Source organism: Haemaphysalis longicornis, unplaced genomic scaffold (genome assembly GCF_048455015.1).
Source record: "Haemaphysalis longicornis isolate Haplotype H1 unplaced genomic scaffold, Haemaphysalis longicornis Haplotype H1 scaffold_58, whole genome shotgun sequence".
NCBI lineage: Eukaryota > Metazoa > Arthropoda > Arachnida > Ixodida > Ixodidae > Haemaphysalis > Haemaphysalis longicornis.
Window position 1 is genome coordinate 50071 of NW_027526401.1, and position 15150 is coordinate 65220.

General features: G+C 44.8%; 1 protein-coding gene across 2 annotated transcripts in view; it reads right to left on the reverse strand.

Annotated features, from left to right (window-relative positions):
• Positions 1 to 15150, reverse strand: part of LOC144140972 (palmitoyltransferase ZDHHC6-like) — a 52490-nt gene that overhangs the window by 22833 nt on the left and 14507 nt on the right. For both annotated transcript variants that reach the window (XM_077672453.1, XM_077672452.1), the window contains exons 4-5: positions 5053 to 5184; positions 467 to 670 (exon numbers count right to left, since the gene is read on the reverse strand). In XM_077672453.1, the coding sequence (XP_077528579.1) occupies positions 467 to 670; positions 5053 to 5184 (336 nt within the window). The remainder of the gene's footprint in view (positions 1 to 466; positions 671 to 5052; positions 5185 to 15150) is intronic.

The window sequence follows — 15150 nt, forward strand, 5'->3', positions numbered from 1 at the left end:
TCCGCTAATCGTGTTGCAACTTTGTTGTAATGAATTGAAACATGTTTGCTACAAACACTTTACACAACTTAAGACCTAAAATATACGACAAAGATTTAAAATTCCTCTACGTAAACATACACTGATTACCACCAAAAAAATCAAGGGTTCACAAGGACTGTTGGAAAATTCCAGGACTTTCAAGGCCGTGCAAATGAAATTTTTGAATTCAAGGGTTATCAATGACTTCAAGGACCAGTGCGAACCCTGCGTGACAGAGCATATGACTACCTTCTGGAGTGGTAAAGGGCTTGTTTGCATACAAAGTGTGCCGAAATCAGCATTTTTCAATGTATAGGTTTGTATCAATCAAAGCCCCGCCGAGATGATATCCCTTTAAGGGCACAAAACAAGAAAAAGACGTGACGCAACTGGGGTTGGCCATGGGGTTGGCCACTGAGTTGGCCACAAAGAGTGCTGGACCCACCGTGAGCGTGTACTGGTTGCAGCCGGGCGCCACGGGCCAGTTGATGCCATCACCCAGCGGGTAGACGAAGACCTGCTTGAGGTTCTCTGCCACCCCCAGGTTGTAGGGGTAGACAAAGTCTTCCTCGTTCTCCCGGTCGCGCATCTGGGCCTTGGCCACAATCCAGTTCTCGATGCTCGTCTCGTTGCGCACGATAATTTTGAGCTGCACGCATGGGGGAGGGGCCGCCCCTTAGCGACCGCTGCTGCAGCCACATGTTCCGAAACGCGTACCACAACTGTGGCCAACGAGCTGCCGCGCAATGCTTCCACCGGGCCTAAACCTAGACTCTCTGCTTACGTGCTCCAGCACAACAACGTAATGAGACTTGCAGTAAATGACCAAACGTTCCCAGTGGAAGTCGGCAGATTAATTGAGACAACTTGGGGATCTTAAGCACGAGCCCAAATCACGACACACAGGTGTTTTTGTTGTACGCCCTCCATCAGAGAAACAGCTGCCATGGTTGGGATCAAACCCACATCCTCTCTTTCTCGAACGTGCTCCACAAAAATATTTCACGAAACAATGACGTTTACTTTCTTTCCAGTGCAACTATGCTCAAAATGACCTTGAAAAAGCTGCACTAATTACAGCTACTAGGTGTGCATCCTTAGTGATGTGTTGACATCAACAATGTGAGAACTTTTCTACTTAAACATATGCAAGCAGTAAGTGTTTATTTTCAATGCCCAAAAGTACAGTTATAGCACAGTTTTGAGTAATCTACACTACAGGCAAACAGAAGAGAGACGCTTACAGTCACTATGCCAAAATAAGCAAAGTGTTGAAGTGTCAATGTTTTGTTGAATATAAAAATAAAGAGGTGTTTATATCAAAATAAATTTCAAAAAACACAAGAAAAACAAAGCCTGCCTTTCGTGGGACGTAGACACGCCAGAATTATGGATTTCATGCGTGATACTCCTCGGTTGTCCCCTCCTCTGCTTCCTAGTCTGCAGACTTGATGAAGCGATGCTTTATCATGCTTGTTACCAGAAAACAAGCTAGCCCACATTTCCCAATGGCAGTGCATGAAAGCATCTGTGCCACCACAAGTTTTCATTTCAGGCTCATACAGGAATCACTAACATGGCACCTCTGAAACTGTACAATGTAGCAAAGTAAATCGGGAATTATTTTTAATTATTGTTACTATTTTAGAATTATCATTAACATAAAAAAGGGGTGATTTACCAAACTTGTTTCTCTAGAAAAAAAAAAGCAAAATGTTCTTCGATACTCTTTTAGCTGCGACATCTCTCAACGGCATAGACAACTCTCATAGCCCCATACCATGGCAAAAAATAGGCAGGTCCTCTCCTCTCCGTCAACGAAAACTGGGGCAGAGCTGCATTAAAAAACTGAACTGCCTCTCTTTCAGAGAGCATCTAAAGCAAAAGTGGTTGCCAGAGGTCTTCAGAGCCAAGATTTCCTCAAAGGAGCAGCTTTCGGTACACATGACACTTAAACAGATGATGAAAGCCAAGCACACCTGCAGCAGTGGGTGGCACAGCCAAACTGCCTTTAAAGGTGATCTTTTAATTTAGTCACTCCGAGTGCCACTGTTAGTGGGGCCAGAAAGACACCATTCACAAGTGCTTCACCAGAGTGTAGCAAACTCCAATGCCCAGATGTCTGCCAAAACTCTAGCGATGATCTGTCTATCCCTGATCGCGAGGCTGACCCCTTTACAAAATCAGCTGTGTGCCCGAATAAGCCTCAAGGCTTTTCAATTTTATGGCACAATTGGCAACGTTCCATAGCTTTGCTTAACACGATGGTTGTATCCTAGACTTCAACAGCTTTTGCAGTTTTGTGACTGAACTTTGCACTATTAAGCTGTCATCGGGTTTTGTTCTGGTATTCATGACTGGTGTCACTTGCCAGACTTCCTTCAACAAATGGTGCCTGAATACAGCCGATTGCGCTTTGAAGTCTGTCCTTAGGTATTTCCACTGAACCAGAATAAATGCGAGGTGCTGTATGCAATGACTAACCACAGTGTGATGCAGACACCTACACTTTAACTGCATCCATCCACCCAGAGCTTCACAGCAGCGTACAGCTGGAACTGAAGCACCATACTTGCAAGTGCACACTAAGTGGGTCATTTCAGATAAGATCGAACAAAGCATGGCTGGTCGACCTCTTCAATTCGCTTGAAATCGCTTGAAATTTTTTTACCTCATTCTCGCATGTATGCAATGTGCGAATTCACAAAAATTTTCGGTGGAAAAAATTTTGTCCAACTGAAAAAAAATATTTGGAATGCACCCGCATGGACCCCAGCCGCTACCTGCCCCTGCGCCGCGGCCAAGTTTAGCGACGTCTACCAAAAAATATACTCATCAGGCGTGAATGGTAATTTTTATGCTTAATCTACGCCTGGTGTACATTTCGCCCCCAAAATGTTGTTGTCTAGAAAAACATACATTTTTGGTGATAAATTTCCAAATCTTGCTTAGAGCGCATTTTGTTCTGTACTTTGCGTGCAAATATCATAAGTACTGGAGCTAGAGCATTCAAATTTTAGTGAGGGCTGCTCATGGCAAGCACAAATAAGGACCGCAAATATCGTGCCTGTGCAAACTACCGTTAAAAAGCAACTGGCGCACAAGTTCGAAGGAAAAACAAAAACACTAAAAAAATACACTTCTTCGATTTCGCTGAAATTCTCCCCAGTTGTCCGCCTGTGTATGTACTTGAAGGATCATTAAAAACATGTTGCATCATTTTGTTCCTGACGCGCCTACAGCGCGAGAAAGAGGCCTCGTCGGCCAGGTCTTCACAAGGCCCTGAGACACGAAACAGTGAGAGCAACTTCCACCGAATGTGCAAACATTTTATAATTTTTTTGTATTAAAGGCAAACGATTGCTTATAGATAATATTGCGGAGAATTCAGAAGCACAAATGAAATTTTTATGTGAATTTTGGAAGGAAAATAAACGATCTGTGCACCGCTGAACGTGTATAGTTTGAAGAAAAAAACGGAGGAACTCCAGGTTCACGCGATTTAAAAAAAAAAAAACGTTTCTATCAGTTTTATGAAGCCTTCCACAGATATTTTACTCTAAATTTACATGTGTGAGCCCTAGAAATATCATGTGTGAGGCCTAGAAATATCATGCGAGTGGGACTGACGTGTGCAGTGCAGCGGAGCGGCCGCATCATCGACGATGAGTGGTCTGTCCCTGCCATAGAGTTTCTCACTAGCTTACCTAGAGTGGAATCTGGCGCTAGTGTCAACACAATTCTGCAATTGCACTCCATGACTGCATGGGTGCCGCCATAGTGTGTAGTTCGGCCAAAAGTGCGGTGTGGCACAGCCGGCAACGGCTTTGTGGCTACGCAAATTGCGTGTTTGTTAAAAAAGTTGCTGCCGAAAGTGCCGCCATTAATAAACTTTACTTTGTATAGGTGCTATTTGTTGAAAAGTTTAGCGGCCAATTTCTTCGCCTGGAAACACTGGAAACGGCCACAGACATGGCCGATGCGCCAAGGACACAGCGCGGCCTGGGCCACTGCGCCCGCACGCCGTAGAAAAAAAAAAACACCGGCGTGCATCATCTGCTTTGTTCTAATCAGATTCTAAACGGTGGCGTCAGCAGAGATTTTATTAATTGCATTCACATTGAACTCGAGGGAATACTGTGCGTTCGGCGCGGTAGAGTTTGTAACGTGAAACGATGTGTTTCACAGTTGTGGTTAGCATGGACAAATACCACCATACCGCGGAGCCCGACGTAACGAGTGACGGCGCACCACGGCCGGGCTAGAGCAGCGGCGCCCGCTGTGTTGATACGGCCTTCGCAGCGGCAGTGGCGGCGGCGAGAACAATGCAGCACCGTCTAAAGTTCCGCGCACAACGCGCGCACGCCGCTGCTCTAGCCCGGCCTTGGGCGCACTCACACGGTTGCATGGAGGAGAAGAGGGGTGCCTGATCTGCGGGCCGTGCGCACAACATCACCTAGCAACAGACGCTTGGCCATAGATATGGCGGCGCACACTTGGTTGCCTGCATGCATTCTGCTCCATTGAATACCTGCTATAAAAATACTGCGTTAGAGTGCTTAGGCTGAGAAATCAATTTTGTGGTTAGAAAAAAAAAAGAAAAAAAAGCTTCAAAAGGTTCAGCACCTTTTTGGCCTGTGGGCCTCACATCAGGGATCATGGCGCGATACCGCCATGCGCTGCGGCGCGCATTAATCATAACCCAGTTATCCTTTTGTCTTGTATCGTGTTTCAATGTCTGTTGTAAATACTTGTCCCCTCTATAGATTTCTCCTTATCTACCCTCCTCGTCTCATCATCGGGTACCTCACACCCCTCAAGGTGACCCCACCCTACTTCAAGTACAAATCAAACTCTACTACTAGACTTTCCTTGTCACCAAGTGGTGTGGGTGACAGCGTTCTGTGAGGAAACCGTCTGGCGCAACAATTCCAAGCCCACCACCCCTGAGCAGAGTGCCAGCCGAATGCCCGATGATCCAGTGCAGCCCTATGGGGTTACTGGTGTGGGGACGCTGGGCACTGCACTCACCTGTACAAAGAGGAGGCTTCCAACAGCGACGATAACCCCGGCTGCCATGCCCACACTCAGTATGGAGGCAACGAAGGGGATGATGCCCAAGTAGACTAGGTTGTCCTCCTGGCCCTGGCGCATGTAGTACTTCTGCAGAGAAGCAGAGAAGCTGCCCATATGAGGGACAGGCCAGCAGCAGGTGACAGCACTGCCTGCGATGGCAAGGCGGTACCATCCCCGCCTTGCATTTACTTGCGGGTCCCTTTCACAGTACTAACAACCCACGAATTTTACTTTTAAAATGCACTGCAGATGTCCCTGCACACACACACAATAATGTTGGTTCCCAAAAGGGCTAGTCTTGAGGGAGGGGCATGTCAAGACTAATATGAGCGTATAAAAAGGGTTGAAACCAAGACTAACGCTAGTGCGAAGTGAGTTTGTGCATGTGCAGGGTTGGTTGGTAGCTTTGACCCCTTCTTGTCAAGCAAGCATTACCTCAGTGTCTAGGAGCTCGAAGCTAGGCAAGTTCATCGTTTTCCTTGCATGCCCTGATAAAAAAAAAGGGGGAACATAACAGTTAAAAAAAAAAAAAGATCAACTTCAGCACTCCAAGGACTCGGGATGCAGCTGGGGTTTCTTATTTAAAGAGTGTTGACTAGGGTAGACTGAGGTTGACCATGTTTAACAGGATGCAAAAAAGAGAATAATAGAGAAAGAATGACTTTTTTTTTTTGCATCCTGATAATGTGGTCATGCCCAAACTGCCCTAGTCAACACTCTCTAAATAAGAAAGCCCAGCTGCATCACCAAGTCCCTGGTTTGCTGAAGTCCATCTTTTTTTTTTACCTGCTATATATGTTTTTTTTTTGTTATGGCACATACGAAATCTTTTCTTTTTCCCTATGAGAGAAGCACGATGGCGGAGTTTGCCCAATGCCAAGAAGATAAGCAACACTCCCCGAAAGTGCCTTCCTCTAGCTGTTTGGCCGCACGACGCTGCAGCAGTGCAGGAAAGCCCGTCACTGCAAGCGAAGAACGCCGGTGCATTTTTTCAAACTTTGAAATACTTTGAAAATTTATTCAAAATTTTCAAATAGTGCTATTCGATTTTAAGCCGAATCGAATTTTGCGTAGTTAAATTCGATATTTGAAAGTTTCGAATATTTCCACACCCCTACTAACTCTTTCGTTACCATGCCAATTCAAATCGATCACCAGTGATTGACGCTTTATATTGCCAATTTTGACATGCTATAGTCGTTTGTGTACCTAATGCCCACCAGTGGTTAGTCTAGCCACTGCACTTTTAGAATCAGTTCATATTTTCCCACTCCAGACACTGACATTTTTGACGGTGTTTTTTGCGAGCTGATGTGCGTGTTTCTCTGCAAAAGGGGGCGTGGCTGCTGCACTCGACAAAAAAGCATGCTGGTCATGGTTATGCTGCATTATCACCATATTTAAATTATGTTGGCAGCGTTGTAATCCGACAGTGTTGAGGGGTGATAATTACCTGAAAATGACGCCAGCTATTCACTGGTGAGCTTTGGTTTGGAGTCCAGGTAGTTTTATTTTGCCAAAGCTTATTTATGAAGATCCTCCGCATGTCTAAGAGGGAGGTTCCCGTTTGAACCCATTCCCATTTCACCCTTCCCGCTTGTTCCGTCCCGTTTCAACCCGGCGCAAAACGACCTTCCCATTTCGCCCTTTCCCACTTCGCCCGTTACCGTTTGAACCCGCTCCCATTTCGACCTTCCCGTTTCAACCCCAAGCGAAAGAACCTTCCCGTTTCGTATTTTCCTATTTAGCCCGTTCCCGGAATAACGTGCCCAGTTTATGAAACGTTATAAAAAACATTTTCATATTCTTTTTCATTTATTTCCGTTCACAGCCACTGCGATAGCATACTCAGTACATCCAGAGTCCTTGACTGCTTTTCAAACCTGGGCTTCACTTTTTGAATCTAGAGACGACGACATTTGGTTACAATTCGTCATACCAATTAACAAATCTTTTAAATTAACAAAGCCTAACAAACAAATTAACAATTAATAAACAAATCTTTTAAATTAACAAACAAATCTTTTAAATTACAAACCAAAAAATTATAAAATCAAAGAGCCCAGAGAAGCGCCGCGGAAGCACAAATCAAAAATCGCAAAAACACCCTCAATTTGAAAGAAATCGTATTTGGTGGACTAACACATTTAATCGCTATACAGCTGAACCTCGTTATAAGAGACACTGATGTAAGAGACAAATGGGTATAAGAGACACTATTGACCCACATGGTTGGCTGCCCTATCTTTCCCATTAAATCGACCTCTTTTATAACAGACATCAGATGTAGAAGATTGGTTATAAGGGACAAGTCATCCTTGAACTTTAATCAATAATCTCGCTTGTAATAGGCATTTTAACTTTAGACGCAGTGCCACCAGTCACTAATTGCAGTTGCTTCCATCCTGGAAGCACAGGTGGACGACAGACGCCTGCAGTCGCTATTTATTATAACTTCAGCAAACACACAGTGGTTCAGTCAGCTATGAAATGACGATGAGAAGCCCTGCCAATGGAAATGCAACTTACAGAAGTGGTTGAAGCTTACTGCCATCCATTGGATGGAGCGCGATCGCACATTTGGGTTCTCCCACTGGCATAGCTCCCAATCAAAAAGCATCGCAGTCCTGCAAGCATAATGAATAGCCTGAGCACACAGCGGAAGAAGCTGTGCGCTCCGCCTATTCATCATGCTTGTGAACTCAACATGTACGATTCATCTTCCACAAACGAGGAAAGAAAAAAAAGCTTGCAGAATCGGTTGTAAAATATACAGTGTAAATACAGTCATGAAGCAAACAAAGATTCAGAACTGCTTCATAAATTCTGGGGGCGAAACATAAATTATAATGAATCTTTTGCAAGATGCTGTAGCGTTCTTTTCAGCTTATTTTAGTCGTATGGTGCCCACATTGAACTAGGGTCTGATTAGTAAGTGAAAACATGGTACCCTGCTTATAAGAGACATCTCGTATAAGAGACAGAAACTGCTCCCCGGTACGTGTCTCTTATAAAGGGGTTCAACTGTAATAGCGCAAGTGTACATCAATGTCGAAAAGAAACAGATGAAAACTATAAAAGATAAAAAGATGTATAAAAATAAAGTAACCCTTTGTATCTGGATACATATGCCACATCTGGCTATAAAAAATCGCAGCCATGAGAAGCGGCGAAAATTATAAACTTAGCTTTGCATTTTATTGGTTCTGTTTACTCAATTTTCATAATATGGCAAACCTTCAGAAACTTAAGCAGCGCAGGGTCGTCTCTAGCGTAAATTTTCTTTACTAGAGAAACTTAAAATTGTCACGGGAATACTACCTCCAAGGGCCTTTCAGATGTTCAGCGAGAAGACATCATAGTAAGACTATTAGGTAGCCAATCAGCTGAATTACTATTTGAAAGTTCTCTTTGCTTCCTCGTGCAATTTCTTACTGGAATAAGTTAACTGAACGAACAGTGAACTCGGTAGCGTTAGAAGAATTTTTCCCATGTATTGTAAATATGTGTTCTGACTGAATCGTCGTATTTTAAAATTGGAATACATTACGAATGCACATCCTTGTTTGGACCCCTTTGCGTCTATTATATATTTATGTCTTTTACTTGTTTGTGTGGGGAGTTTTTAAACTACGCCAACTAATACTGATGTGTTTTTATGTTCACTCCTGCATGAACCCGACCAGGCCATAAAGTATCGGTAAATAAATAAAAATGTCTGCCCATTACTCACGTAGGAAAGGCATTTGTAGCCAATTCTAAGATTTCTGCACGTGTTTGCCTTTTTTAAAGTCTCTCCTACGGAAATCTTTGATCTATAGATCTATCTAACCAGGAGACAAAGCTCCGCTCCAAACAATGAGCATAAGAGCGGCTGATAAATAAATTTCAGCCGCACGTACCAACACCAACTGCAGAAAAATTCAATGCGTGCATTACTCAAGATATTGGGTATCTTTATATAGTACACTTACGCCGCTACAAATTTTGTGTCAAGAGGGCAGTATCGGCCGAAGGCATTCGGAAACTTTTATTGGCCGGAAATATCGGTCGATTGCGGAAAATTTGGTGCATACAAGTTTTTAGTGCATGGCCCGTTGCTTCTAAGCACATTTTGGGGAACAGTTTCGAAGACGGTAACGCATATTTTCAGAAATTCAAATGGGTTGCAACGATGCAGGTTCAAATGAGGAGGGCGCTTTGTGAGCGGGTTGTAATGGGAAGGGCGTTTTAGGAACGGGCTGAAACAGGAAGCGCCCAAACGGGAAGGTCGTTTCGGGAACGGGCGCACACGGGACGGGTCAAGCGGGATGGGCGTTTCGGGAATGGGTTCAAACGGGAAGGGGTCAAACGGGAATGGATTCTTTCGGGCTACAACCTGACATCTTCAGCCAGCTTCCACCAGTTTTGATTTCGTTTCTGCGTTCCGAAATTCATATTTGGCGCTACTTTGCAGTTACTCAACTTCAAGGCGATTTGACACAGCACCTCCGTCGCCCACTACTGTTCTTCAAAACAAGCCCGCCGATCGCGATTTCACTTCACCCACACCTTATTTCTGCGATAACAGCTGCAGCTGAAAGTCAAAAGATAACACCAAGTCGTCGGATATCAGTTCATACAAGGAGGGCGCTTCCATCAGCCTTGAACACCGCCAGATGTTCAACGGCCAGTTTCGTTTCCATATGAGGGTTTTTCCGGAGGTCTAGTGTCGCTTCTAAGTAGAACTGTCTACTCTAACAAAGTCTCCAACAGGCTTGATGTTGTTTCTTTTTGAAAATGTTAGGTAGTGCTGCAATATAGGAGGCTAGGGGTAGTGCTGAACTCTTTCTGTCGCGCAACAGCTGCCCGGTGAAAGCTTGGTGGGCACGATTCTAGCGCATCGCACCTTATTCCTGCAAGCAGGGCCACCATAGCGAGTCAAAAGATGATAATAAACCGCAAGTGAAAGTCCTGACATAAGTGATGATGAAAACATCAACAAGCATCCATCACCAAGTTTTTTTTCAACTCCAAGCAGACTTCTTCGCATCGCTTGCTTGCCCTGAACCTTGTGCTGGAAGCAGTAATCGACAAGGTGTTTTTTACATCACGTAGGGACCATTTGGTGCATCTAATATGTCAAATCATCAGATTTGTTCCGGAAAACCATCCAAGGTTGCACACTTTGAAATGGAGGCTGGGCTTCACCACACGGTGGGGGCACCACGCATGCTAACATTTTTGTTTAATATCTGACAAATTGTTTTTTGCAACTCTATTTTTCTAGGACGGGTTTTTGAGATGTTTACCTACAAAATGTATTTTCTAATTTTTTTCTACTACTGGTGGTTTGTTATACACAACTCGTTTGTTTTCATTTTCTTCAATGTTTCGACAAAAATTATGTATTTGGCAATTTTTTCTCAACTATTATCTATGAAAACGTTATTAGAATTGGTGTTGTTGGAGAGGGCATTGACTCATCTGCACTGGGAGCGGAGCGGGATAGGTTTTTATTTCTTCTTTTTCGAACACGTCATGGTGAGTTCATAGGGCATTTTTCTTGTACGAGTTCGTACAAGAAAAAAGATGATCGAGGTTGACCACGCTGCTAGCACATGCTACCAGTGAGAGAATAACGAAGATGGAAAAAAAAAAAGCGAAGAAAAAGGCGCTTTGCTCACTGCAGATTAGTCACAGGAATGCCCACCTGCTACCGTGGCATTCATGTGAAAGGTATGAGTGACAGGTGGGATTGGGCGATGAGAATGTCTTGCGCACATGTTTTCCGACAGCGAGACTTTTAAGTGGCATGCCCGACTGCCACTTTTTAGTTCTCTGGGGCGACCGCTAGGAGAACTGGTACTGGAAAAAGGTTCATCAAAGCCATCTGAGGGGCTAGTTGGTGTATTGACATGGTGTAAAAATAAAATAAAAATGCGCAAGTAAGGGCAGGACAAGCGAAGGACAATGCGCTGTGTGTTGTCTTCCTTCGCTTGTCCCGTCCTTATAGCGCATTTTTATTACATCATGGAAAAGGGTACATTCAGAACCCCTGGTGTTCTTTAACACGAGAGTTTCGCCACCACCAGGAAAACAGCTGTGGCCCGCTGGACCAGCTGTTGTGGCTGCCGCGCCGGGCCAGGGAGCGGGGCATAGCCCACAAGGCCCTGGGCTCCTACCCAGACTCCTCGACACTCCTCCCCACACTCCGCTTTCCGGCGCAGTGATTTGGGACTGAATGTATGATTAAGAATTTTCTTCTTTTCTTTATTTTTATGCCCTCTGTCCCCTTTGTCTCTCCCCTCTATCTGCCTGCCATCCCCCCCCCCCCCCCCCTCCCTCTCACACACACACCAGCAGGCATTCCAGCGTCCACCCCTAGGTGTGACAAATTACGCCTACTGGTGGATTTTCCTTTCAATTTTCTGCACAATGAATTCATTCATTCATTCATTCAGGCAGGGACTCAACCCGTGAACTCAAGCTCAGTAGCACAATGCATTAGCCACCGACCTCCCACGGCGAGTCATTGGTAGAGCGACTGACTGCCCTGGAAATCTTGCAGCCCCAGGTACAAACCTTGAATCAGGATGAATTATTCTTGTCAGCAAAATCAGGGAGAGCCTTACAGTATTGCTCTCCTCCGGGACTGTATGACTGCACCAAGATTAGGGGGCATTTCGAGTGGAACAGAAGGTTGGTGCAGATAAGAACCATCCCCCTATACAATGACTACCCACTGTCCCTCGTTCCAAGCTGATGATTTACTTACTCCTATGCCACAAAGGTCTAGCTTCCTTGTTGGCTTCTCTGGCAGAGTGACTGACTGCCCCAGACAGGCCATGGTTTGCGGTTTAAGGGGGGACATGGCTCTTAAAACAATTCCTTAATTTTCAAGTAAACTCTGTGAAACCTGCCAGTATTGCTGCTTTTTTTCCCACTGATTTCAAATATGCCATTATTTTTTAGTAAGTCAATTAGTTAGTCAGATGATTAGAGACAATTAGTCATTTTTGGAGGAACAATAGACAAAACAGTGTTAGCCATAAAACTGTAATCTTTATATTTTCCAATACTATGAACCCTAGTGTGTGCAATAAGAGAATCATTTTGATGCACAGCTTGGAACTAAGTTTACAGCTCACTAAACTTTCGTGTTTGAAATAGACATTCAAAATAATTCCTTGCCACTGGTGCCAACCAAGGTTATTTGATAAGCTGTAAAATTAGTTTCAAGAGGTTCAAGAGCACCAAAAAACCAATGCTCTTATTGCGCTCACCAAGGTTCATAAAATTGGAAAATATAAAGGTTACGGTTTTATGGCGATTGTTCCGCCAAGAATGACTAATTATATCTAATTATCTTGGTAACTATGACTTACTGAAAAAACAATGACATATTTGAAATCACTGAGACCCCCCCCCCCCCCCCCCCCCCTTAAACAGGTAAAATTTTTCTTCATATGTGAATTTTGTTTCTGTTGTGGCCTAATGGCTGGACTGGGGTAGACGTTATACTTTTTTTTTTTGTCAGAAGCAACTGACATCCTGTCCCCACTAAACCTCTGAAGCAATGAACCAAAATATTTGACAACAGGAAATGTACTTCAACATTTTTGACACATCACACTGCCGCTTGTGCTGTAATTTATTTATTGCAGCCTGTTATGAGAGAAAGTTTACCATGGCAGAAAAATGCAACGACTCCCCGCACTGGGAGAAATGCGTTCAAAATAATAAATATGAGTGCCGCAGTTTTTCTGTGGGCAGATGGGCACGAATTGCACTTGCAATGCTGCAAGTGCCAACCAGCGTTACGAGTGCTTGTGATTTAATTTGCAACAGCACGTTTTGGTCACTCCTGTTAGGCTACTTAAAATCACTACACACTGGTTTTTTGTAATTGTAGAAAAAGAATTGCAATCAGGAGTCCACTGCACTCCAGCTACGTTTGGGCTATGCTGTGTTTCACAGGGTAGTGGATGGCTCCGTAGTAACCTACCGTAAAATACCGATCAAGTGCCCCCCCCCATAATCCAGTTATTTCGAATTTTCTCGTACTACTGAACAAGTACTCCGCCCCCTTCCCCAACCACTCTCTTATTGCCCAAACCAGCGAAACCGAAACCGCCCAGGAAAGTTTGACTGTGCTCTTGTCTACTGCAAAATCCAACCTAAGAACACACAGCCTGCCACAAATTTTGCCCATGCTTGCCCTTTTGTTATTGTCATCTGACACTGCCGAATGTGCTTGCGATATCGTGACAACAGTGGTTCATGACATGCATCTGTATACAGATAAGAATAAAATTGAACTCGTGAAATGGCATTGCCACGCCAGGAAAAAAAACATGCATGTGACATCTCACTGCTTTGGTTAAAATTAAAAGAGGATATGCTAGCGGGGCAAAAAAATTTTCTGCAGCAGAACTTAGGCAAGGCCAAGCTTTGGCAAAAGTTGAGCAACACAGTGTCAGTCTTCAGTGAAGAAGTGGATGACGCTCTTTTTAAAGTTCGTGAACAGGAAAGTGCAGGGTGTGCTGTGAGTAACAGGCTGTCTGAAGAAGCTATTGAAATAGCGCACAGCTTGCAGCTCAGAAATTTTGCTGTGTCGAGCCAGTAGATGAAGCCATAGACACAGCGGTGTGGCGTTACAATGCATCGTGCCACTAACGAAGGCCAGAGGACACCGGAAGATTTCTCGGAGGCACCAATGGCCTTTCGCTCCCCTAGCTCCACCGAAAACCCCTCTGAATGTGCCATGAGTACACATTGTTCAATGTCTCAACAGTGAACCAGACGATGGTTAGAATGGATTCTCTGGCTAACAGGGCCCTCAATGTGGGTGGCGTGAACACTGTGGAAATTGCTAACACTGTGAGCGCCAAGGTCTTCATTCAAGGTCTTCTTCGTTTTCATTAAAAAAAGTTTCTCGCCAATGCACTGCATTTTCTTTTTCTGAGGTGTGGGGGTAAGAGGGGTTAACATTTTCGCGCTGCCATTTTGAATTATGGGCAAGTTCCGAACAAGGGCCCCCTCCCCAAAATTCTCTGAACTATCGTTAGGTTTGGGAGCAAGTCACAAGGTCTTGTATGTGGCTCGAAAATGGAGTCCCCATCCCCGTCCTGACCCACTGCTGTCGGAAATTATCTTGCAACTAGAACTGTACAAAACTTACAAAAGTTAGGCAATAACTTGTAACATCAAATAAATCATATGCAAACACTCATGGCTTTAAAGGCTCCTAAAGGAGGATTCACACGGAGGATAAAATCGATCTGCTCCCTCCCCGCACTGTGTATCCCAAAACCGCATCTCACACCTCTATGCGTAAACATGAGGGGCAACCGGCCGATGCGCAGGCAGCGGGTCCTCCAGAGCACTGGGATCAGGGGCAGCCTCGGCGGGGATTTTTCCCTGCTCGTGAAATGCTTCTCGCTCGTCTGGCAACTTGCTCCCACAGCTTGTCTTGACTCGATCTTATCTGAGTTGCTGCAAATGACTGATAGGTGAGCAAGCCGGGCCCAAGTTTCTGGCATTCAGTGGCTGCTGCTAATGCGCCACGTGACCGTACCGCATATCACCGGCATAGGAAACTCAGATAAGAGCAAGTCATGGAAGCAGAGTTGCCGGACGGGCAAGAAGCATTCCGCCAACAGCGAAGGATTCTCTAACGAGGCGAGGATTGCCTGCACAACTTGGACAAACTGTCCCTAATCCCAGCGGTGCCACTCCCGAGGGCCCGCCGCGTGCGCTTGTGCCAGCTGCCTCGCACGTTTACACATGGAAGCATAACGTGCGGTCACGATACGCAGCGCGGGGAAGGAGCGGATGGATTTTATCCCCCCCTGTGAATCCCCCATAGGGTACCACTATTGCCTTCTGTCATTGGGAGGGGCACCATGTTGTGAAGTCATTTTCTACACCTCCCCCAACTCTCCTCCCAACCTCTTCTTTTTTTTCCTCAAACATTTCCCTAACACATGACAACTTGCAAAATGTACCTCCAACTGCAGCTTCTTCCACCGGGAAATTTTTTCTTGTGTGCTTTGATGTTGCATTTCCTAC